This window comes from Tachyglossus aculeatus, chromosome 6, assembly GCF_015852505.1.
Source record: "Tachyglossus aculeatus isolate mTacAcu1 chromosome 6, mTacAcu1.pri, whole genome shotgun sequence".
Taxonomy (NCBI): Eukaryota; Metazoa; Chordata; class Mammalia; order Monotremata; family Tachyglossidae; genus Tachyglossus; species Tachyglossus aculeatus.
The window spans coordinates 39,490,018-39,515,092 of record NC_052071.1 but is presented as its reverse complement, the minus strand read 5'-3'; the positions used below and the strand labels follow the sequence as shown (position 1 = coordinate 39,515,092).

The 25,075-nt window shown below is 54.3% G+C and overlaps 2 protein-coding genes across 7 annotated transcripts; both read right to left on the bottom strand.

Annotated features, from left to right (window-relative positions):
• Positions 1-339: 339 nt before the first annotated feature.
• ATP6AP1 (ATPase H+ transporting accessory protein 1) lies at positions 340-15,315 on the bottom strand. Its single transcript, XM_038747730.1, has 11 exons — positions 15,246-15,315; positions 11,217-11,616; positions 7,915-8,041; positions 5,667-5,741; positions 4,898-5,091; positions 4,707-4,747; positions 4,016-4,101; positions 3,319-3,557; positions 2,568-2,615; positions 2,241-2,472; positions 340-1,895 (listed from the first exon to the last, which is right to left on the bottom strand). Exons 1-11 carry the CDS (start codon positions 15,313-15,315, stop codon positions 1,686-1,688), a joined length of 1,722 nt encoding a protein of 573 aa, XP_038603658.1. The 3' UTR covers positions 340-1,685.
• TAZ (tafazzin) lies at positions 15,229-25,075 on the bottom strand. 6 transcript variants are annotated; one of them, XR_005451606.1, is made up of 12 exons: positions 24,795-24,881; positions 23,102-23,246; positions 21,095-21,223; positions 20,287-20,332; positions 19,785-19,870; positions 19,423-19,503; positions 19,194-19,235; positions 18,542-18,604; positions 17,005-17,057; positions 16,687-16,764; positions 16,135-16,581; positions 15,229-15,344 (listed from the first exon to the last, which is right to left on the bottom strand). XR_005451606.1 is itself a non-coding variant. In XM_038748365.1 (11 exons), exons 2-11 carry the CDS (start codon positions 23,208-23,210, stop codon positions 16,480-16,482), a joined length of 789 nt encoding a protein of 262 aa, XP_038604293.1. In that variant the 5' UTR covers positions 23,211-23,246; positions 25,013-25,075; the 3' UTR covers positions 15,229-16,479. The 6 variants fall into 6 exon arrangements, 4 of the variants coding, with proteins under 4 accessions (XP_038604293.1, XP_038604291.1, XP_038604294.1 ...); XM_038748365.1 differs by lacking the exon at positions 24,795-24,881 and adding an exon at positions 25,013-25,075 and having other exon boundaries at positions 15,229-16,581; XM_038748363.1 differs by having other exon boundaries at positions 15,229-16,581.

Genomic DNA, 25,075 nt, shown 5'->3' with positions numbered 1-25,075 from the left:
GAGTCAGAGGACCTGGGTTCTAATCCCGACTCTGCCACTTGTCTGCTGCGTGACCTTGGGCAAGCCATTTAACTTCTCGACGCTTCAGTTACCTCATCTGTAAAATGGGGATCAAAACTGTGAGCCCCATGTGGGACAGGGATTAGCTTGTATCTACCCCAGCACTTAGAACAGCACTTAACACATAGTAAGCACTTAACGCACACCATTATTATCATTATTCCTGCCATGCTCAGGCCCCCTATTTCCCCCACATCATCGGGGGTGCTCAAGTCCACCGCCCCCTCCGGCACCGCCAAATTGGGAGGAGTGTTGAGACGGATGAGAAGACGAGGTAAAGTGATCAGTTTTATTTCCTCAGTTTAATTTATACAATGAAGAGATGACACACAAATACCCCTCGACTCACGCTGCTCCACTAAACCTTCCCCTGCGCTCCTCCCCGCACCCTGCACTGGGGGAAGGGGAGCCTCAGAAGCAGGCCAGGAGTTGGGACACATGGCATCTTGGAGGGTCTTGCCGCTGGATCCTCTGGTCTAGGTAGCCCCCTCCCGCAGCCGACATCCACCTTATCTGAAAACACTAAGCCCTGCCGCATCCCCCCCTTCCCCGAGACAAACAAGCCCGGCATCCTGCACCTCTCCGCCCCACTCCCCCTGCCAGCAGCCCAAAGCGCCTTTCTCCATCGACCCCAACCCTCTCCTCAGACTGGGAGACTTGGTCCCTCCTCCTCCCCCCAACTTAAGATGAATTCTCCCCTCACCCAAGTGAGGCTGCCGGCTGCAGCGGTGGGAGGGAGAGAGGAGAGGATGCTTGGAAGGGCACTCCGATTGGCAGGGGCAGCTTCTCAACACCGAAGCACGGTAAACAGCAAGTCACAATTCCGGGGAGCAGGCAAAGGAGGGGATCGCGGAGGGCGGTACTCAATAAATAAGGCTGGAGGGGAGTCGGGGGAGAAATCATTTCAAGGAGCCCCCCCCAGACCACCCCCCAAAAGACAATTAATTTCATTATATACAGACACCGTGAGGTCAAAGAATGTGTACATCTTGAACGAGCCACAATGCAACACTTCAGACAGGGTGGGAGCCAGGGTTGGGGTCGGGGGTGATGGTCAGGCACTCTCACCCGGACTCATCCCTGCTGGGATACGGGAAGCCAGGAGGCTGTGGGGGGCCCTGGTGCCTGGGACCCCCGAAGCTACTCTAACCCCGACCACCAGCCCCAAAGGCAGATGGCAGGAAGAGAGCAACCACCCCGTTCCCCTTTCCTTCTCTAAGCGTTTGCAGGGAGAGGAGGAAATCTCAGCCAAAAGGGGACAAGAGGAAAGAGTGCACAGATCCGGGTTGGGCCACTCTCGCCCTCTTGGGAGTTTGGGGAAAGCTTTGGGGGGAAAAGAACGGGGGAGGAAGGGGCTACCCTCGTGGGCAACACCCTGCAATGTCTCCCTTCAGTAGGGGCTTAACCTTTCATGATGGGAGGGTTGAGGGAGGGAGAGGGAGGCTGGACTAACACGGCTAAATGTGGAATGGAGAGCAAGAGGGGCGTTTGGTGACCAGGGAGAAAGGGGCAGGGAAGCCAAACACTCCCTACAGAGGCACGGGACTGGGGTGGGGGGTGGGTGGGCTTGGGGACCGTTCCCCTCAGGCCACCCCCGTCCCTCCCCAGGTCCCGCCCCCATCACCTCACTCAGTCTGGGGCACAGAGATGGTGGGCCCCTTGTGGTCGTCAAAGCGGTCCATGGTCTTGAGGCTGAGGATCATGTGCAGCCCGTAGGTGAAGATGAGCAGCATCAGGAGGGACGTGAGCAGCCCCATCCAGATGCCCGGGGAGAAGAAGCCCGAACAGTCGCTGGCATAGGAGAAGTTCCCGCCTTTGACGTTGAACCCTTGGATCTGCAGGGCGGAGAGAGGGCTGGGAAAGACACTGGCTCCAGCCTAGCACTTGTCATATCCCACCCCCGGCAGAAGGGCCCCTGTGCTGACTGGAACCTCGACGTCCGTCTCGCCTTCCGGAGGCAACCTGGCCACTCCGTCTTCCCAAAGAGAAGCCGGGAGAGGGACGGTGGCCGGACGCCAGGCCGGTTGGGCTCCCCGCCACCCCGAGGGAAGAGTCGGGGCGAGTCCGGCCCCTGACCTATGATCCCGGGCTCCAGGCACCCGCCGGCCCCTCCAAACAGGCCGGGTCCCGGTGTTTCCCCACCCTCAGAGCTGGCCGGGCCACCCCCCGGCCCCCGTTACCTGGAAGTCAACGATGGACACCATCCAGGGCGAGGGGTGGGACGAGGGCACCAGCAGGGCGCCCTGCTTGGCCCTACTGCTCACGTACTCGCAGTGGAAGGAGTAGATGCTGGGTCCGGTCACCTGGGTGGCGTTGAAGACCGCCGTGGTGCCGTTGGCCCGGATCTCCAGCCGCTCCAGGGTGAACCAGTCGCGGGCAGACACCTCGTAGAAGCGGCTGGACAGGACAAACCTGGGAGGGGGCGGGAGGATGTTTGGGTTTCGGCACCGGCCGGGGGGCCCGCCAGTCAGAGCCACCCGCAACGGACCGCTCCCCGCCGGCCTCACCTGAACGACACCACTGACCCAAACAGGTTGTCGTACGTCAACATGAGGCTAGGGAAGGAAAGGCAAAAGATCACAGCCACGCTGATGGAAGGGGCGGAGGAAAGGGTGCTTCTGCCGGGCCCGTGTCAACCTCTCCAGTGACGAGTGGCTGACCTTTCCCGGCCCCACCCCCGTGCTCTGAAGAGGGGATCACCGGCCCCTCGTCTGGAATCTCTGGAAGACGGTGGAGTCCAGGGTTTCAGGGGGAAAGAATCCAGTTTTTCCCTTCTCCCTCACCCGTCACATATCTGTTCACGTAACTGTTTTTTTAAAGGGTGCTTACTCTGTACCAGGTACTGAACTAAGCCCTGGCGTAGGTAAAAGCTAATTAGGTTGGACAGAGTCCATGTTCCACATGGGGCTCATGGTCTTAATCCCCATTTTACAGACGAGGTGACGAGCACAGAGAAGTCAAGTGACTTGTCCACGGTCACATAGCAGACAAGTGGCAGAGAACCCAAGTCCTCCTGACTCCTAGACTCACACTCCTGTGCCACACGGGGAGAGGAGGTCTGTCTTCAGCCTATACAAAACCCAACGGGAAGTTCCTCTCTGCCAGTCTACGCTTCCACACGGGGCTTTGCCGCCTCTCTCCCACATCTCCTGCCCGTTGGGCATCAACTCCCCGTGGCAAAATGAGCCCCACAGCGGGCCTTTCGCCCATCTGATCGTTCAGGGTCCCGCCGCCCCTGGCCCTTCCCCAGCTCCTTACTGGGCACTGGATTCGTTCCAGCTCGAACCCGTCAGGTTGACCGGGGCCCCAAAGGTGAGGGCAGCCAGATCCCTCTCCTCCTGGTTGTACTTCACAGAGAAGTTTCTGGCCCAGAACAGAATGCGAGGAGCCGTGTCGTTGTAGATGACCGGTGGGAGGGTCTTCTCCTCTGGCTCCTCCGCCTTCTGAAGCAGCTGTCGGCCCAAGCCCCCGGCCTCGACGGACACGTCTCGGGCCACCTGTGAGAAGAGGTCCATCACCCTCTTCCCCACCCCGGAATTTCCCCTTGCCGGAGTCTCCGGCAGAGGTAATAGTAATAATAACTGTGGTATTTAAGGGGCTTACTATGTGCCAGGCACTGTACTAAAAGCTGGGATGGTTGCAAAATAATCGGGTTGGACACAGTCCCTGTCCCACAGGGGGCTCGCAGTCTTAATCCCCATTTAACGGATGAGGAAACTGAGGCACAGAGAAGTGAAGCGACTTGCCCACGGTCACACAGCAGACAAGTGGCAGATCCGGGGATTAAAACCCAGGTCCCCTGACTCCTAGGCTTACGCTCTTTCCACTAGGCTATGCTCCTTCTCAGCCCCGCCTTTCCGATTGGGAGTTTCTTCTGATGTTGGTCCAGGCTTCCTTGCTGCCCCTTAGCCTGCTGGTTTCCTCTCTGGCAGGGCGGAGGGGAGCAGGAACCTACCCGGGAGGGCCTCATGGCTGTCAGAACTGCCGTGTAGGGTATGTCCTCCAGCTTCAAGGTACTCAGCACCTGCCCGATGATCTCATCTGGTAGCAGGGGAGAGGAAGTCAGTTACCCAGGGGTAGCGGCAGCTCCTCCCGCCATCCCATCCCGGATCCCCGGGACCGCCGCGGACATTGCTGTGGACCCAAATTTCGAGATGTCAACTGCCCTTAAGGTCACGGAACAGAGAAGGCAAACAGCCACTCCCCCCTCTTCCCCTCCCATTTCCCTGCACTGTGGGCCATCCTTCCCTCCCAGGCCAGCTCTGGTTGGGAGGAATGAGCATTGCGAGCTCTGCTCAGAAGTGGGCACTACTGGCACCGCCATGTATCGGTGCCCAGGATATGGAGACGCCACATAACGAGGGCTGCTGGGAGGGAGAAGCCAGTCTTCCACCTCGGACTGGAAGGGAAGGGACTGGAGACACCACACTGACCGAACCGTAGCAGCTGCCGGCGGCAGGGGAAAGGAATGGGGAGAGAAGCCCGGGTGTTTGGGACCAAAGTTCAGGATGGCCCGGCTCAGACCCGAGCAGGTCTCCCTCCACGATACTCCCGAAGACGGAGGGGACCGGGAGGACGGGGAAAAAGAAAAGCAGCAAGTTCCGAGGGAAGGAGGCGAGGAGAGCCGCCTCTCTGCTTTGACTCACCGTTGCCTGTGAGGACTTCCTTCGGGGCCATCAGACCAGAGCTGGGAAACAGAGGCTGGGTGAGACTTCCTGAGGGCAGAATCCCCTTCCCCACAATCGACGGGCCAAGCTTGGGGGCAGGACCTCCCTCGCCCCTCGTGGCACCAACCGCTCACAGGGGCTGGTGGCAGGGACGGGCGGCGGGCACCTACCTGGTGGTGTAGGGCAGCCGGATGAGCAGCAACGAGGGGAGGCTGGCGTTGAGCTTCAACTCCTGCAGGGTGCCCTGGTCCACGTGAAGGGGGCTGACCCCCAGCTTCTCCCTCAGGTAGGAGGTCAGAGTGCTGGCTGCATACCAGTCCACAGAAGGCAGCACCAGGGAGGAGGCCGCTGACTCCAGAGCATTCTGGGGAAGGACGGTCTTGGCTCAGAAAGCCATCAACACCCCCCATTTTTAAGTCACTGATCCCGGGGGAGACGGGCTTAGGAGAGCAGTTAGTCGGGGAACGAGGATAACGGAAGCAGTTTTGGCTTCCCCTCCCTGCCCACCAATCATCGCCAACACCCCTCCCACCTGCGCTGCCTTTCCCCACTGACAGCTCCCCCACTTTATGACCCACCACCAGGACCGGTATCTGAGCGCCCCATCCCCCAAGCCAAAATCCCTTTCCACCGTGGATCTCAAAACACTTTAGAAACAGCCCCGGAACTTGCCAGCACGCAGGCTCTCCCCTGCCCTGGCGCAACACAAGGGTCGCTTGATTGGCCCCCAGCACAAACTGAAGGCCTTTTTTCCGAGATTAAGTCCCACCCGTCCCCGTATCCCCACCCCAAGAGGCCTGGTCTCTCGCTCACGGCCACCTACCTACTCCCGCCCCACAGAGTCTACGGGAACTGGATGGGGCAAACAGGAACCCACCTCTAACCCTGTAGAGAAGGCCCTGACGCAAGCCACGCCAGGAACCCTTCGGGGCCTCCTACCTCCAGATTGGGGAAGGCGCTGTCCTGCTTGTTGCCAAACACTCCTCCGTATGCCGTGAAATCCTCGACGCTCAGCTGGAGGAGAGGGAGGGGGCATCATGAGGTGAGGGTCGCCTATGTGGGTGGGGAGCCTGGTAGGGCAGGGAGCTCAAATTTCCAACTGGTCCCTTCTCGTATCACCACGGCCAACTTTTCCTAAGGAAGTGCATGGTGAGGGAGGGGAAGCCGGAATTGGCTTTGTTGTTCCTTTTCTCCATTCTCCTGCCCTCTCTTATGAATCAGGCAGGCCAGAGAAGAGGAAACTGCCCCCCGATCCCCGCTCAGCCCGGAGAGGAACCTTCAGCTGAGGCTGGCTCAGGGGAGGAGGGGCCAGGAGGAAGTGCAGCAGCTGGGCAAGCCTCGAGGATGGGAGGAGGGGCCGGGAGGAAGTGCAGCAGCTGGGCAAGCCTCGAGGATGCCAGTCAGGAGGGCACATGACCAGGGAGGGAACTATGGTGGGAGTTGGTTGGGGGCAAGGTGGGGGGAAGGGGAAGCGTCCAAAAGGCCTAGTTCCCCAAGCATCACGAAGGCTCCTGCTCACTTCCCAGACTTTCTGCAGGGCGAAAATCTGACCAGAGTTCCAGAGGATTGTTCCGGCAAGCTGATCAAGGCCATCCCGAGGCCCAGCTGCCCCTCATCGCTTTCTAAAAGGGGGCCCAGGGTGAGGATGCAGAAGCTGCAGCAGTGAGGATCGAGACCCAGGTCCCACCAGAAGTTGAGCAGAGCGTTCCAAGATGCGGGTGACTGCTTTGTCTCCCTGCTGTCCCAGTGCCCGGCTGGGCCTCTCTGGCACAGGCCGGGCCTCTCCCGGACCAAACTGACCGACACACGGCCCGGCCCACCAGAGCCACCTGCCCTTGGAGCCAGACGGTCACAGACCCCCGCCCCCTAAAGAAGAGGTAAGGGTGTAGAACAAGTTATACTGGTCATCGAGGCCCTCCCACGACAATTCCGGGAGCTGATCTTATCTTGAACTCTCCTGCAGGTTCCAGCCCCATCTCCCCCCAACAGGACACGGCCAGACAAACGCCTGAGGACTCAGTAAACAGCACTCTCTTGGCTTCAGGCTTCCCCATCCCCATGGTCCAAGGCCCCTGGCCACACTGGATTTATTTACTGGTTTGGCCTCTGCATACCTGGCCGTGTTGACAGGCCCGCTTAACATATATTTAGTATACAAACCCCCCCGAATTCCCCGAGTCCATGGTCCATTTCATTCCCCTTCCCCATTCAGTACGATGTCATGGGCCAGGCATTAGTCTCCTCCCACCACTGCTTCTTTCTGCCCAGAGAAGGAGCCAGAAGAACCTTACTTTCAGGAAGGGGAGGACGCAGACCGGGGGCCTGCTTCGATCCGTATCCTTTGGCCATTTGGTATTCGCTTCAGTCCCACAGAACTTATGTACATATCCGCAAAATGATTTACTTGTGTTAATATCTGTCTCCCCTTCTAGACTGTAAGCTAGAACTGTAAGCTACCAACTCTGCTCAATTATAGTTTCTCAAGCGCTTACTCCAGTGCTCTGCACACAGTAAGCGCTCGGTAAATATTATGGATAATCACATTGTCACTGAGAAGCAACGTGACCTAGTGGAGAGAACGCAGGCCTGGGTTCCAACCCCAGCTCTGCCACTTGTCTGCTGGGTGACCTTGGGCAAGTCACGACTTTTCTGTCCCTCAGTTAACTCATCTGTAAAATGGGGATTAAAGCTGTGAGTCCCATGTGGGACAAGGACTGTCCAACCTGATTATCTTGTTAACTACCCCAATACTTAGTGCAGTGCCTGGCACATAAGGGTTTAACAAATACCATTAAAAAAAAAAAGTTGTTCAGAATGATACCCAGCTACAGATCTACCCCATATCTTTAATTTACTACAGCTGCATATTAATACATTTATTTATTTATATTGTTTGTCTCCCCCTCTAGATTATAAGCTCACTGTGGGCAGGGAATGTGTCAGTTATGTTGCACTATATTCAGCATATTTATATATACTACATTGTATTATATTCAGTGCTCTGCAAGCAGTAAACACTCAATAAATATGCCTGACTTACTGATATCTGCTAGCAACCCAATGTTAAGGGTAGTTTGAAATACAGACCTGCCAGGACTGCCTGACTCCTCAGGAACAGGGAATTTGAGCACCACGACCCAGCCCCAACCTCCCTCCGCTCCTGAGCGGGGCAAGGATCCCGGCTCACCTTTTCCTGCAAGAACAGCAAGACATTGTGGGGGCCTTTCTCCAAGGCGGGGTCCAGGTAGGAGGCGAGCTGGGAGTCGGTGGTGATGTGACCTTCGTGAACGTTGGTCAGCGGGACCCAGAGGGAGCTGCCAAGAGAGCCCAGGGGGTGGTCGGGTTAGTTGGGACCCCCGAGGGGAGGAGGAAAGGGCAGGGAAGGAGGGCCGCCCAGGATGCCAGGGCCTCAGGCTGGGGAACCTCACCGCTCCCACCTTCCGAGGCAGCGCCCGGCGAGCTGTTCTGTACAAGAGAAACCCCCAATCTCACAAGCCTCTTGGGAAGCAGCGTGGTGTAGTGGATAGAGCCCGGACCTGTTAGGAGGCCATCAATCAATCAATCGTATTTATTGAGCACTTACTGTGTGCAGAGCACTGGACTAAGCGCTTGGGAAGTACAAGCTGGCAACATATAGAGACAGTCCCCACCCAACAGTGGGCTCACAGTGTAAAAGGGGGAGACAGAGAACAAAACCAAACATGCTAACAAAATAAAATAAATAGAATAGCTATGTACAAGTAAAATAAATAAATAGAGTAATGAACATGTACAAACATATATACCTATATACAGGTGCTGTGGGGAAGGGAAGGAGGTAAGATGGGGGATGGAGAGGGGGACGAGGGGGAGAGAAAGGAAGGGGCTCAGTCTGGGACTCAGTCATGGGTTCTAATCCCGGCTCCGCCACTTGTCTGCTGTGTGACCTTGGGCAAGTCACATTACTTCTCTGCGCCTGAGTTCCCGCACCTGTAAAATGGGGATTGAGACTGAGTCCCAAGTGTGACAGGGTGCGTATGAGTCGATTTGCTTGTATCCCCCGACCCCCCCAGCGCAGCGCTTAGTACAGTGCCTAGAACATAGTAAGCGTAGAGAAGCAGCGTGGCTCAGTGGAAAGAGCCACACTGGCGTCAGAGGTCATGGGTTCGAATCCCGGCTCCGCCAATTGTCAGCTGTGTGACTTTGGACAAGTCACTTAACTTGTCTGTGACTCAATTCCCTCATCTGTAAAATGGGAATTGACTGTGCACCCCCTATGGGACAACCTGATCACCCTGTAACCTCTCCAGTGCTTAGAACAGTGCTTTGCACATAGTAAGCGCTTAATAAATGCCATTATTATTATTATTACTATTATTAAATACCATCATTAGTATTAAGTCCAAGAGCTCCCTAAGCCTCCTCCCTTCAGGGGGGTGGGCTACGGACCTGGAGGAGGTGGCGGGGAGGGGGAGACTAGGCCTGGGGGTTAAGGCGGATGGGGACAGAGGGGGGCCGGCCGCCCAGCCTCCAGAGCGGCCTCCTAACCGGCTTCCCAGCCTCGGGACCGGACTCTCAGCCTCCAGGGCGGCCTCCCTGCCTCATAAATAGAATGGATATGTACAAGTAAAATAAACAAATAGAGTAATAAATATGTACAAACATATATACAGGTGCTGTGGGGAAGGGAAGGAGGTAAGATGAGGGGGATCAATCAATCGTATTTATTGAGCGCTTACTGTGTGCAGAGCACTGTACTAAGCGCTTGGGAAGTACAAGTTGGCAACATATAGAGACAGTCCCTACCCAACAGTGGGCTCACAGTCTAAAAGGGGGAGACGGAGAACAAAACCAAACATACTAACAAAATAAGATAAATAGATTAGATATGTACAAGTAAAATAGAGTAATAAATATCATCATCATCATCATCACCAATCGTATTTATTGAGCGCTTACTGTGTGCAGAGCACTGGACTAAGCGCTTGGGAAGTACAAATTGGCAACATATACAGACAGTCCCTACCCAACAGTGGGCTCACAGTCTAAAAGGGGGGAGACAGAGAACAAAACCAAACATACTAACAAACTAAAATAGATTAGATATGTACAAGTAAAATAAAGTAATAAATATCATCATCATCAATCGTATTTATTGAGCGCTTACTGTGTGCAGAGCACTGGACTAAGCGCTTGGGAAGTCCAAATTGGCAACATATAGAGACGGTCCCTACCCAACAGTGGGCTCACAGTCTAAAAGGGGGGAGACAGAGAACAAAACCAAACATACTGACAAAATAAAATAGATTAGATATGTACAAGTAAAATAAATAGAGTAATAAATATCATCATCATCATCAATCGTATTTATTGAGCGCTTACCGTGTGCAGAGCACTGGACTAAGCGCTTGGGAAGTACAAATTGGCAACATCTAGAGACGGTCCCTACCCAACAGTGGGCTCACAGTCTAAAAGGGGGGAGACAGAGCACAAAACCAAACACACTAACAAAATAAAATAAATAAGATAGATATGTACAAGCAAAATCAATCAATCAATCATATTTATTGAGCGCTATGTGCAGAGCACTGTACTAAGCGCTTGGGAAGTAGAAATTGGCAACATATAGAGACAGTCCCTACCCAACATTGGGCTCACAGTCTAAAAGGGGGAGACGGAGGACAAAACACAACATACTAACAAAATAAAATAAATAGAATAGATAGGTACAAGTAAAATAAATAAATAAATAGAGTAATAAATATGTACAAACATATATACATATATACAGGTGCTGTGGGGAAGGGAAGGAGGTAAGATGAGGGGGATCAATCATTCAATCGTATTTATTGAGCGCTTACTGTGTGCAGAGCACTGGACTAAGCGCTTGGGAAGTACAAATTGGCAACATATAGAGACAGTCCCTACCCAACATTGGGCTCACAGTCTAAAAGGGGGAGACGGAGAACAAAACCCAACATACTAACAAAATAAAATAAATAGAATAGATAGGTACAAGTAAAATAAATAAATAAATAGAGTAATAAATATGTACAAACATATATACATATATACAGGTGCTGTGGGGAAGGGAAGGAGGTAAGATGAGGGGGATCAATCATTCAATCGCATTTATTGAGCGCTTACTGTGTGCAGAGCACTGGACTAAGCGCTTGGGAAGTCCAAGTTGGCAACACATAGAGACAGTCCCTACCCAACAGTGGGCTCACAGTCTAAAAGGGGGAGACAGGGAACAAAACCACATATACTAACAAAATAAAATAAATAAGATAGATATGTACAAGTAAAATAAATAGAGTAATAAATATGTACAAACACATATACAGGTGCTGTGGGGAAGGGAAGGAGGTAAGATGGGGGGGATGGAGAGGGGGACGAGGGGGAGAGGAGGGAAGGGGCTCAGTCTGGGAAGGCCTCCTGGAGGAGGTGAGCGCTCAGTAGGGCCTTGAGGGGAGGCAGGGCATTCCAGGCCCGGGGGAGGCCGCTCACCTGGAGCTGGACCAGCTGAGCAGCGGCACCTGCTGCTCCGCCATGAGCGGGAGGAGAAGCGAGAGCAGCAGCGGCCCGAAGAGGCCCCACCGCAGCCCGGCCCCGCCGCCCGCCATCGCCGCCGCCCCCGACTGACGGCCGGCCCCTCCGTCCTTCCGCCCGGCAGGCCCGTGACCCCGCCCCGACGCCGACGCCCGCCTCCCATTGGCCGACCGCCACGCCGCTCGGCAGGCTCCCCTCTTCCTATTGGCTGCCGCGGCCGCTCGCGGCCGACCCCCTTCCCCAATCACTGAGGGGAGGAGGCGGGCGTAGTCCCGCCCCCCAGCCGGCCGACAGGACGCCGCCTGATTGGCCGCCGGCCCGTCCGTCTTCCCGATTGGTCCCGCCTCCTCCCCCCCGTCTCTCAGGACGAGGTGGCGGGGGGGCGGGGCAGGGATCGCGCAGGCGCACAAGCTTCGTCTCGTCTTTTTATGGTATTATCATCATCATCATCATCAATCTGATTTATTGAGCGCTTACTATGTGCAGAGCACTGTGCTAAGCGCTTGGGAAGTACAAATTGGCAAATCATTATTATTAATAACATTACATTAATGTTATTAATGTTATTATGTTATTAATAACATAACATTACTATTAATATATTATTATTATAGTACGATGTAATATTAATATTGATGCAATGTTAATAGTATTGGTATAATAATAATAATAATAATCGATCAATCAATCGTATTTATTGAGCGCTTACTGTGTGCAGAGCACTGGACTAAGCGCTTGGGAAGTACAATGTAATAATGTAATAATGGCATTTGTTAAGCGCTTACTATGTGCAAAGCACTGTTCTAAGCGCTGGGGGGATACAAGGTGATCAGGTTGTCCCACGTGGGGCTCACAGTCTTAATCCCCATTTTACAGATGAGGGAACTGAGGCTCAGAGAAGTTAAGTGACTTGCCCAAGGTCACACAGCAGACATGTGGCAGAGCCGGGATTCGAACCCATGACCTCTGACTCCCAAGCCCGGGCTCTTTCCACTGAGCCACGCTGCTTCTCTAAGTACAAGTTGGTAACATATAGAGACGGTCCCTACCCAACAGTGGGCTCACAGTCTAAAAGACAATAATGATGGCATTTGTTAAGCGTTTACTATGTGGCGCTGGGGAGGATGCAAGGTGATCAGGTTGTCCCTCGTGGGGCTCACAGTCTTCATCCCCATTTTACAGATGAGGGAACTGAGGCACATGGAATAATAATAATAATAATGGCATTTATTAAGCGCTTACTACGTGCAAAGCACTGTTCTAAGCGCTGGGGAGGTTACAAGGTGATCGGGTTGTCCCTCGTGGGGCTCACAGTCTTCACCCCCATTTTACAGATGAGGGAACTGAGGCCCAGAGAAGTGGAGTGACTTGCCCAAGGTCACACAGCTGACAATTGGCAGAGTTGGGATTTGAACCCATGACCTCTGACTTCCAAGCCCGTGCTCTTTCCATTGAGCCACGCTGCTTCTCTTAAGCGCTATGTGCAAAGCACTGTTCAAAGCACTGCGGGGCGAGATAATGGCATTTATTAAGCGCTTACTATGTGCAAAGCACTGTTCTAAGCACTGGAGAGGTTACAGGGTGATCAGGTTGTCCCACAGGGGGCTCACAGTCTTAATCCCCATTTTACAGATGAGGTCACTGAGGCCCAGAGAAGTTAAGTGACCTGCCCAAAGTCACCCAGCTGACAATTGGTGGAGCTGGGATTTGAACCCACGACCTCTGACTCCAAAGCCCAGGCTCTTTCCACTGAGCCACGGGATACAAGGTGATCAGGTTGTCCCACGTGGGGCTCACAGTCTTCATCCCCATTTGACAGATGAGGGAACTGAGGCCCAGAGAAGTGAAGTGACTAGCCCAAAGTCACCCAGCTGACAAGTGGTGGGGCTGGGATGATGATGATAATAATAACAATAATAATAATAATGCTAGTATTTGTTAAACACTTACTATGTGCCAAGCACTGTTCTAAGCGCTGGGGGAGTACAAGGCAATCAGGCTGTCACATGTGGGGCTCACAAGTCTCAATCCCCATTTTACAGATGAGGTCACAGAGGCCCAGAGAAGTGAAGTGACTGGCCCAAAGTCACCCAGCTGACAAGTGGCAGAGCCAGGATAATAATAATAATAATAACAATGTTGGTATTTGTTAAGCGCTTACTATGTGCCAAGCACTGTTCTAAGCACTGGGGGAGTACAAGTCAACTAGGTTGTCCCGCATGGGGCTCACAGTCTCAATCCCTATTTTACAAATGAGGGAAACTGAGGCACAGAGAAGTTAAATGACTTGCCCAAGGTCACAAGCAGACAAGTAGTGGAGTGGGGATTAGAACCCGTGACCTTTGACTCCCAAGCCCCTGCTCTTTCCACTGAGCCACGCTGGGATTAGAACCCATGACCTCTGAGTCCCAAGCCCGGGCTCTTTCCAGCGAGCCACACTGCTTCTCAGCCTTCATCATGGCCTCCCTGCTCTCTCCTCTATATAAAGGAATAAGATTAGATTGTAAGCTCATTATGGGCAGGGAATGTCTGCTGTGTAAGCTCGTTGGAAGCGGGGAACGTGTCTGCTAATTCTTATCTATAATTATATTTATGTATTTTGATGGTATTGAAACCTGTCTACTTGTTTTGTTTTGTTGTCTGTCTTCCCCTTCGAGACCATTGTTGGGTAGGGACCGTCTCTATCAGTGGCCAAATTGTACTTTCCAAGCGCTTAGTACAGTGCTCTGCACACAGTAAGCGCTCAATAAATACGACTGAATGAATGGATGAATAATTCTGTTGTATTGGGCTCTTCCAAGCCTTTGGTACAATGCTTTGCACATAGTAATAGCACATAAACACGATTGACTGATTGATTGTTGTATTGTTCTCTCCCAAGTTCTTAGCCCACTCTGCACATAGTAAGCACAAAATAAATACTGCTTTGTGACCTTGGGTAGATCGCTTCATTTCTTTGGGCCTCAGTTACTTCATCTGTCATATTCATTAATTCAATCGTATTTATTGAGCGCTTACTGTGTGCAGAGCACTGGACTAAGCGCTTGGGAAGTCCAAGTTGGCAACATATAGAGACGGTCCCTACCCAACAACGGGCTCACAGTCTAGAAGGGGGAGACAGACAACAAAACATGTGAACAGGTGTCAAGCCATCAGAATAAATACAAGTAAAGCTAGGTGCACATCATTAACAAAATAAAATAAATAGAATAGTAAATATGTACAAGTAAAGTAAATAGAGTAATAAATCTGTACAAACATATATACGGGTGCTGTGGGGAGGGGAAGGAGGTAGGGCAGGGGGGATGGGGAGGGGGAGAGGAAGGAGGGGGCTCAGTCTGGGAAGGCTTCCTGGAGGAGGTGAGCTCTCAGTAGGGCTTTGAAGGGAAGAAGAGAGCTAGCTTGGCGGATGTGCGGAGGGAGGGCATTCCGGGCCCGGGGGAGGACGTGGGCCGGGGGTCGACGGCGGGACAGGCGAGAACGAGGCACAGTGAGGAGGTGAGCGGCAGAGGAGCGGATTGAGACTGAGCCCCACATGGGAGAGGGACTGTGTCCAATCCCATTTGCTTGTATCCATCCCAATGCTTAGAACAGTGCCTGGCACATAGTAAGCTTGACAAATATCTGAATTATTATTAATAATAACAATAACAATAAATACAGTTGATTGATTCTGCTGTATTGTGTTCTCCCAAGCACTTAGTACAATGACTGATACATGCAATTGATTAGATTTCTAACTTTCCTTTCAACTGGATAATTGAACCCACGTGGTCCAAGCAATGCAGAGGCCTAGACGCCTGTGGAATAAATTGTGTAGTGCCCCGAGCAACCTGGCCCAGTAATAAAGGCCCAGGCTATTTCTACGACTTTTGGCACTCCCGGGAGAGGACAAGGTATGGCTATCATCCTATCTGACCCATCCCATCCCGAACCAGGAGAGATAAGGAGCAGCGGGAGAGAGCGGAAGCAGGGAATGGGCATAACCTTTATTGGAAAAAGTATCAAAATGCACGGGCATCAAACAGGTGCATAGCCTGGCGTCCCGGCCGGTCATGGAGTTTGGGCTCTGCTCCTGGCCAGTTCCTAAGGAGGTGAGGGGACAGAAGGCCCTACTGACATGGGGAACAAAAGGGGCCAGGGTGAGGTTGCCTGACCACTAGAATCATGGGCTGTGCTCTAGCCAGGGTCTCAGGAGGGCTAGTGGGGGAGGAGAGCCATCCACAGCTGATCTAAGGGGGAAAATGGGGCACGACAGTTGATGAGTGGATCTCCTCCTACTTACCCAATGGGAGGAAGATGAGGCTGTGCCCAAACTTCCCCTCCAAAAGACCCCAGGCTCTGGGGAGCAAAAGTCTAAATAAAAAGGGCGCTGTAGCCAAGTTCTACAAGTCCCTGGCCGGACACAGATGGTGACGCTGAGAGGGTCAGCGCTCAATGCGGCCACCGACTCGATAAGGCCTAGGCCTCTGACGGCAGAGACCTCGGGCCTACCGGGAGTCTCCCCGCCATCGCAGCTCGGGAAACGGTTAGGATGTTGAGCCATCAGGACACGGAGTCTGCCTCAGGGGTCTTCCCAACCCCAGCCATTCCCTCCACGACACCAGAATTAAAAACAAGAGCGAACCCTGCCCCAGCCACAGGGTTAAGGAGCTTAAAGGGGGCTTCCATTTTTGTGGGGCACCCAGGGAGCGGCGGCCGCTCAGGAGCTGCCCCGGAGCGGTTCCATAGGGAGCGAGCGCTCTTGGCACACGAGGGAGGGGGCGGTGGGTACCTGCCTGCCGCTCCGTTACCAAAATGAGGAATAGTCCCTGGTCGCTGCACAGGGAAGGGAGGGAACCGTGACAATGTTCAAAACCGTCTAAAAGCGTCAAACCCCATTTATCCGCAGCTCAATGTCGTTTTCCCCGACTCTCGGGCACGGCCACCCAAGGGAGCGGCGGGCACAGCCTCCGGGGATGAACCAGGGATGGGCATCGACGTGGGTTCCTGCAGGTGGGAGCCGCCGCCGCCGCCTCCTCCTCCTTCTCCTCCTCACACCCGCTGCCAACAGGATGTGCTCCGGCAGCTTCCAGAAGCCGAGGTTCTCTTTCCTGGGCGGGGAGAAGAAGACGGCCCCCCGACCTTCCCGCCACCTCCCGGGGATGGGGGCGGGGGGACAATGGGGGCCAGGCTGGGAGGCTCTGAGCTCCTTGCCCTGTCCGGCCCCACCCCGGCAGCCCTATCTCTGGGACTGGAAGCGGTGATGGAGCAGCTCAGCCTGCGTCTTCAGCGTCTGAAACTCCTCTTGGATGAAGTCGGTGAGGGCCTTCCGCATCTCCATCTGGGACGACACGGATCCCTCGGCATCACCCCCGGCCAACCCCAACCCCGGGATCCCGGCCTCCCCGGCGCCGGGGGACGGGAGGGAGGTGCGAATCTCACTCACCGCCGACTTGTTCTCGGCCCGGAGATGCTCCAGCACAGGCAAGGTGCTGAAGGGTTTCCCTATCAGCACTGTGATTTTCTGTGAGTGAGAGGGCAAGGCTGGGGAGGAGGGCACAAGAGGGGAGACTGGGACGATGGGTGCAAGAGGGCAACCCACGCCCAAAGCCAGATGCTCCCCGGTTGGGATTCCCAGCGGCACCGCTTCCTGGTGCCCCGCGGGGCAGGGGGAGGCGGAAGATGCAGGCCGTGATGACGGTGAGGAACTGAGGGGTGGGAGAGGTTAGGACAGACGCAGTGACCCCAGGGGGCTGGCACCCACCTGTCCAAAGCGGGGGAAGTATGGCGGAGCGTTGGGGAGGACATCATTCATCCCTGTAGGAGGGCAAAGAGGTAGGGAATGAAATTGGGTCAAACGCCAGAGGCCCGGCGGGGAGACCTCCCAGCCTCCTGTCTCTCCCCACTCCAATCCATATTTCACTCTGCTGCCCGGATCATTCCTCTAGAGAAAGGTTCGGGGCACGTTTCCCCACTCCTCAGGAAACTCCAGTGGTTGCCCACCCACCTCTGCATCAAAAAAAATAACAACTCACCATTGGCTTCCAAGCACTGTCACCTTGCCCCCTCCTACCTCACTTTACTACTCTCCTACTACAACCCCGCCCAAATACTTCGCTCCTCTAATGCTTATCTTCTCACTGTTCCTCGATCTCGTCTCTCTCGCCGCCGACCCCTCGCCCACGTCCTCCCTCTGGCCTGGAATGCCCTCCCTCGCAAATCCGACAATCCCTCTCCCGGCTTTCAAAGCCTTATTTGAAGGCACGTCTCCTTCAAGAGGCCTTCCCTGACTAAGCCCTCCTTTCCTCGTCTCCCACTCCTTTCTGCGACACCCGGCCTTGCTTCTTTCATTCATCCCCCGTCTCCGCTCCACAGCACTTATGTACACATCTGTCATTCATTTATTTATCAATCAGTCAATCATATTTATTGAGCACTTACTGTGTGCAGAGCACTGTACTAAGCGCTTGGGAAGTACAAGTTGGCAACATCTCCCCCCATCTAGACTGTAAGCTCATTGTGGGGAGGGAATGCATTTACTGTCGTATTGCACTTTCTCAAACGCTTAGTACAGTACTCTGCACACAGTAAGCGCTCAATAAATACGACAATGAATGAACGAACGATCTAGACAGTAAGCAGCACGGCCTAGCAGATAGAGCACAGGCCCGGGAGTCAGAAGGACCTGGGTTCTAATCCTAGCTCCACCACTTGTCTGCTCTCTGGGCAACTCACTTCATTTTTCTGTTCCTCATTTACCTTATCTGTAAAATGGGGATTAAGATTGGGAGCCCCATGGGTGACATGGACTGTGTCCAACCTGATTATCTTGTATCTACCCCAGTGCTTAGTACTGCCTGGCACATAGTAAGCGATTAACAAATAAATACACCCCCCCCCCCACCCCACAAAAGTAAGTGTCACATCCCCCCGTTCCCTCTCCACCCACTCTCCTCCTCCTCCAGAAAGAGCCATTCTCTTCCCCGCAACGCAGCAGTCTTCCCCGGGACATCACCCAGATCCCGGATTGACGAGAGCAGCGGTTCGAACCTCCTGCCCGTCCTCCGTCCCAGCCTCATCATCATCATCATCATCAATCGTATTTATTGAGCGCTTACTATGTGCAGAGCACTGTACTAAGCGCTTGGGAAGTACAAATTGGCAACATATAGAGACAGTCCCTACCCAACAGTGGGCTCACAGTCTAAAAGGGGACAGAGGAGGAGGGTCCCAAACCTCCACACCCCTCAGCCCCACCCTGCCGCCAGAGACCTCCTTTAAGCCGCTCCGCTGAGGCTCACCTACGTGCCACAGAGGCAGAATGACTGGGTTCAGGCGACACTCAGCAATCAGGCGCCCGATTCCTGTAAGTCAGGGAGGGATGGTGGTTGCGGGGGGAGGGTCTGTGGGAGTGGGGGAGAGGCGGACGTGACAAGCTGCGGGAAGCGAGGGGGCACATTCCCAGTAGTCCCAAGACAGGGCCTGGTCTGAGGGTGGGGGAACGACATTAGGCAGCAATTTGGCCCACCTACCAGCTCCAGGGAGGGAAGTCTCGAGACTGTAAGGTTGTTCTGGGCAGGGAACGTGTCTTCCCCCTCAGTTACATTGTACTCTCCCAAGCTCTTAGTACAGTGCTACAGTTGTATTCAATTAATACAAACTGATTGAGTTCCTGGTACTAGGAAGACTGACCACAGACCAATCCATCGGTGGTATTTATGGAGCACTTACTAAGTTCGGAGCCCTGTGCAAAGCACTTGGGAGTGTACAAAAGAGTCAGCAGATGTCCCGTGCAAACAATGAGCTTACAGGGAAGTGAGTCTTGGCGGGCAGGGGGAGATGCTGGACAGAACAGCAGGGAAGGGAGGAGAAGGATGACCCTCCCTCCTCAGAAGCAGCGACCGTCCGCCCCTTCCTGCCTTCACCCCGACCCAAGCGGCCACATCCACTTACCCCATTTAAAGCGCAGGAATTCCTGGCTCATGTTCACTTTCCCTGCCAACAGAGAGGCGAGTGAAGAGGGCACAGGCAACCCTTCCCGGAGCAATCTCAGGGGCTCGCCCCACCAGGAGGGAACTGGGACGCCACACGGGGAAAAACGGAGGGACGGAGCTTCCTCCTCCTCCTGGCCTCAGGGACCGGGGCCCCCGCCCTCCCCGCATCTGGCTCCTGGCTCCGATACCTTCTGGGAAGATGTGTACCCAGTCCCCATGGTTAAGTTTCTCCAAGATGAAGTCCATCCCTTTCTGGTAGACCCCGTCCCCTGGCAAACGAAAGTACCGTCAGCCCTCGCCCCCAAATGCACCCGGCCTTCTCCTCACCCCAAGCCCACAATCCATCTCTAGGCTACCAGAGCTCTCCAGGGGGCCCAGCTCCTCTGCCCGGGACCTGGGGAAGGGTCCCGAGGGCTGGAGAAAAGATAAGAAATGCATGCAGGGTAGAAAGCAGGACAGGATGGGATCGCCTTCCCTCTCTCCCCCAATCACCCTCCTCCCCGTGCTAGGAAGGATCCAGAGGAAAACCTGGGGGCCTCCAGGGGCTCACCTCGGCACACGGGGACACATTTGCCCAGGCTGAAGAAGCGAGAGTGCAGCTCCTTGGTGAAGCAAATGTCTGCTGCAGTGGGAGTCCTGTGGGGTAGGAGGCAGTGAGGCCCTGGAAGCCCCTCGCCAAGAGACAGGAGCAGCAGGGTCAAGGGCAAATGGCTGACCCAAGACCTCCTGGAGAGTGGGGGCACTCACTCTCAGCTGCAGTAAGCAATACAATTCTAGCAGCAGTGAGGCCTGGTAGTGCATACTGAAGGAGTCAGCCTGGATGCAGGAAGTCTTCCCCAACCACCAAAGTCTCCTTAGAGGTCGGCCTCACTTCCTGCCCGGGCTTCCCGTTTCCATGGCCACCTGCCCATCCTTTTCACACTCCCTAGTCCGTCTGGCCTAAGCTCCCTGGGCTCACGGGCAGAGGTGAGGACGGCAAAGGGGCAGGGGGCAGAGATACTGGAAGCAACCCACTGGCCCAACATCCCAGTTCTCTTCCCTCTGTAACTCACCACCGCATCAGCTTCAGGTTCCAGATATGTCGCAACTTCAAGATTCCTGTGCGAAGGAAGCGGGGAAGGATACAGGAAGGAGGCGCAGGGCGAGGAGAGTCCCAGAGCTGGGCCCCTCTTCGCCAACCGCCCCCCAAGTTGGTTTAGCTCTGCAAGTACCTTCCCCTTCACTGGTAATCCTGATCCTTTGCTGCCAGGGAAGGGCAAGGGGGCACTTCTCCCACACCGCTGCCCTCAGGGTCACGCCCCGCTGGCCCAACAGCCGGATACGGGCTGAGGAGCCTCCCCGGGCCACCTGTAGCGTACCCTTTTGGGCTGCCCGAGGATCCCAGAGAGCAACAATAATAAGAACTATGGTACTTGTTAAGTGCTTGCTATATGCTAAGCGCCGGGATAGATACAAGTTAATCAGGTTGGACACAGCCCCTGTCCCACATGGGGCTCACACTCATCCCCATTCTACAGATGAGGTAATCAATCAATCGTATTTATTGAGGTAACTGAGGCCCAGAGAAGTAAAGTGTGACGGAGTGTGACAGACATGTGGCGGAGCTGGGATTAGAACCCAGGTGTTTCTGACTCCCAGATACTTCTGCTCCATCCACTAAGCACACTGTTTCTTAAGCCATTACACCCACCATAGGCCAAGGAAAATCTGGGTTGCTCTCTGTCCTTCCCCCCACCAGCCCCCCGACACCCCATTAAAAGCCTAGAGAGGTCTCGGCCTGGGCCCTAGCTGGAATTCAGGGGGAAGGGGTGAAGACAGGGATATTCTGGTTTGGGGGGGAGGGTCATTTCCCCGGCGTACCCCAGAGGTGAGGGTCGTCCATGCAGGACTGGTGATTGGAGACGGTGATGAGGGGGGTGCCCGGGGCCCGGTTCTCAATCAGCTCATACAACACCTCCTTGTTGTGCACCGTGAGGTGGTTCATGTACTCTGCGGGGAGAGACAGTGGGGGCTGCAATAAGGAGGTGGGAGGGGGAGGAGAGGCGGTCTAACTGGGACTAACTGGGCGAGCTTCCAGCCAAGGGGAGGCCAACCGGGATGGGGCCTAGGGTGTCTCTTTGGCTGAAAAGAGCAAGAGGAGGAGGAGGAAAGAAAAGAGGAAAGGAGAAAACGGGGAAGGAGACGAGACCCAGAGGAGACACTAAAAAGAGATGGAGATGACATCTTGACCTGTAGTGATGTAGACGGGCGAAATGGTCTCCCTCCTGCCCCCAGCCAAACTGCCACCCAGTCGACTAATCAATGGCATTTACTGAGCCTTTGCTGTGGGCAGAACACAATACTAAACGCTTCTCTCCCCCTCCCCATCCCCCCGGCCTTACCTTCTTCCCCTCCCCACAGCACCTGTATATACGTATATTTTCATTCATTGTCATTCAGTCGTATTTATTGAGCGCTTACTGTGTGCAGAGCACTGGACTAGGGGCTTGGGAAGGACAAGTCGGCAACATATAGAGGCGGTCCCTGCCCAGCAATGGGCTCACAGTCTAGAAGGGGGGAGACGGACAACAAAACAAAACATGTAGTCAGATGTCAAGGCATCAGAATAAATAGAAGTAAAGCTAAATGCACATCACTGACAAAATAAATAGAATAGTAAATATGTTTGTACATATTTATTACTCTATTTTACTTGTACATATTTATTCTATTTATTTTATTTTGTTAATCTGTTTTGTTTTGTTGTCTGTCTCCCCCCTTCTAGACCGTGAGCCCGCTGTTGGGTAGGGACCATCTCTATACGTTGCCAGCTTGTACTTCCCAAGCGCTTAGTACAGTGCTCTGCACACAGTAAGCGCTCAATACGACTGAATGAAGGCATAGGAGAGTAGTATGGAGTAGGTACACATCCGTGCCCTTGGAACAAGGGGCAGGGGATAAAAAGTTATAAGCCTCTGTGGGAAGACATCAAAAATACTACATGGGTGGTCCCATATGAGCTCCGTCTAGAGGAGTCCATTACAGCTCCGTTGACCTTACACCAGCTTCAACTCAAGCAGAGCCGGGGGTCACCCAACTTGTGTGAGCCTGCACCCCCCACCCCGGCCCTCTGACCACCCACCAGTGCTGTGGCTCTATTCCCCAGTTTTCTTGGGGGGGGTATTTGCTAAGCTCTATGTGCCAGGCACTACACTAAATGCCAGGGTAGAAAACTGTGCCAATGTGCACAGTCCCTGCCCCACACAGAGTCCATAATCTAAACCCCCATTTTACAGATGAGGTAACTGAGGCCCGGAGAAGTGAAGCGACTTGCCCAAGGTCACACGGCTTTTTCCATCGGGCCACGCTGCTTCTCAAAACACCTGATGGAGGTGGCATCACCTCTGAACTGTGTTGCTGAACTGCGCTTTCCAAGCGCTAAGTAGAGTGCTCTGCACACAGTAAGCGCTCAATAAATACGACTGAATGAGGGAGTGAATTAACTACTTTCTCCCGCCCCTAATCACATGAGCTGTGGCGGGGGTGGCTTGGTTCTTGGGGTGTCCCCCGGGGGCCATCCAGGCGTGGCTCAGTGGAAAGAGCCCGGGCTTTGGAGTCAGAGGTCATGGGTTCCAACCCCGGCTCCGCCAACTGTCAGCTGTGTGACTGTGGGCAAGTCACTTCACTTCTCTGTGCCTCAGTTACCTCATCTGTAAAATGGGGATGAAGGCTGTGAGCCCCCCGTGGGACAACCTGATCACCTTGTAACCTCCCCAGCGCTTAGAGCAGTGCTTTGCACATAGTAAGCGCTTAATAAAATGCCATTATTATTATTATCCGGGGGCACCTCCCTCCTGCCCCGCCCGTGGCGGCGGCCCAGTCACTCACTGGTCCAGAAGCAGCTGTAGGTGCCCACCAACCCCATGACGATGCTGCTGGCCAGAGTCCAGGGCAGCGGAGGCACGGAAGGGAAAGGCCATTTCACGTTCAGGGGCATCTTCCCATCGCCCAGCGGGGGCCCGGGTCCGGCGGCCTGCAGGACTCCCCCATCCCCGGGGGAAAAGATGTTAGACTGTGAGCCCGCTGTTGGGTAGGAACCATCTATGTTGTCGACTTGTACTTCCCAAGCGCTTAGTACAGTGCTCTGCACACAGTAAGCGCTCAATAAATACGATTGAATGAATGAATGTTGGCAGAGGACCAGCCTGGGGCTAAGGCGTGGCTCAATGGAAAGAGCACGGGCTTTGGAGTCAGAGGTCACGGGTTCAAATCCCGGCTCCGCCACTTGTCAGCTGGGTGACTTTGGGCAAGTCTTTTAACTTCTCTGGGCCTCAGTTACCTCATCTGCAAAATGGGGATTAAGACTGTGAGCCCCCTTGGGACAACCTGATCACCTCGTAACCACCCCAATCAATCAAGCAATTGTATTTATTGAGCGCTTACTGTGTGCAGAGCACTGGACTAAGTGCTTGGGAAGTACAAGTTGGCAACATATAGAGACAGTCCCTACCCAACAGTGGGCTCACAGTGCTTTGCACATAGTAAGCGCTTAATAAATGCCATCATTATTATAATTATTATTATTATTGGGGGGGCGTGCACCGGCCGCGACGGCCAGGAGGGGGCGCCACGACCGGGGCGGGGGAGCGTGCACCGGCCGCGACGGCCAGGAGGGGGCGCCACGACCAACCCACTCTTCGAATAATAATAATAATAATAATAATGGCATTTATTAAGCGCTTACTATGTGCAAAGCACTGTTCTAAGCGCTGGGTAGATACAAACGCCCACTGTTGGGTAGGGACCGTCTCTTTGTGTTGCCAACTTGTACTTCCCAAGCGCTTAGTCCAGTGCTCTGCACACAGTAAGCGCTCAATAAATACGATTGATTGATTGATTGATTGACCCGGGGGGGGGGCGTGCACCGGCCGCGACGGCCAGGAGGGGGCGCCACGACCAACCCACTCTTCTAATCAATCAATCAATCAATCGTATTTATTGAGCGCTTACTGTGTGCAGAGCACTGGACTAAGCGCTTGGGAAGTACAAGTTGGCAACATGTAGGGACAGTCCCTACCCAACAGTGGGCTCACAGTCTAAAAGGGGGAGACAGAGAACAAAACCAAACATACTAACAAAATAAAATGAATAGATATGTACAAGTAAAATAAATAAAGAGTAATAAATATGTACAAACATATATACATATTTACAGGTGCTGTGGGGAAGGGAAGGAGGTAAGATGGGGGGGATGGAGAGGGGGACGAGGGGGAGAGGAAGGAAGGGGCTCAGTCTGGGAAGGCCTCCTGGAGGAGGTGAGTTCTCAGTAGGGCCTTGAAGGGAGGAACAGAGTCTTCTAGACTGTGAGCCCACTGTTGGGTAGGGACCGTCTCTAGGTGTTGCCAACTTGTACTTCCCAAGCGCTTAGTACAGTGCTCTGCACACAGTAAGCGCTCAATAAATACGATTGATTGATAGACCGCGACGGGGGGGGTGCACTGGCCGCGACGGCCAGGAGGGGGCGCCACGACCGGGGCGGAGGGGGCGTGCGCCGGCCGCGACGGCCAGGAGGGGGCGCCACCTGAAGACGGGGCAGGATCCCGATGGGCAGGAATCCGGGGGTCGGCCCGGGATCAGGAGGGGATTTTCCCGCCCCCATTCCCGTTATCCCCGTAGCCCCGGGGATCCCGGGAGGGAAAGGAGACGGCGGCCAGGCGGGAAGAGCTGCCGCCAAAGGCTGGGGGTGGGCGAGGGGAGTGGTACCCGCCCCCTCCCTAGCGCCCCCCACAGGTCACTCACCGTTGCCCCCCGCTTCCGCCGTAAAGCGGGGCCGTCGCGAACCCCCCGGCTGGCCGTAAAGCG

What these genes read in the sequence shown, in the direction of transcription:
- ATP6AP1 (XM_038747730.1), bottom strand. Translation starts at nt 15,315, where the DNA reads ATGACCGGCCGGGACGCCAGGCTATGCACCTGTTTGATGCCCGTGCAT. An exon ending in CGGCTGCCCTACACCACCAG is followed by an intron (nt 4,748 to 4,897) that starts GTAGGTGCCCGC and finishes TCTGTTTCCCAG; the next exon opens with CTCTGGTCTGATGGCCCCGA. An exon ending in GGGTCAGTGGTGTCGTTCAG is followed by an intron (nt 2,473 to 2,567) that starts GTGAGGCCGGCG and finishes GCCCCCTCCCAG; the next exon opens with GTTTGTCCTGTCCAGCCGCT.
- TAZ (XM_038748363.1), bottom strand. Translation starts at nt 24,872, where the DNA reads ATGGGGGCGGGAAAATCCCCTCCTGATCCCGGGCCGACCCCCGGATTC. An exon ending in CTACAGCTGCTTCTGGACCA is followed by an intron (nt 21,224 to 23,101) that starts GTGAGTGACTGG and finishes CTCTCCCCGCAG; the next exon opens with AGTACATGAACCACCTCACG. An exon ending in ACTTCCCCCGCTTTGGACAG is followed by an intron (nt 16,765 to 17,004) that starts GTGGGTGCCAGC and finishes TCTCACTCACAG; the next exon opens with AAAATCACAGTGCTGATAGG.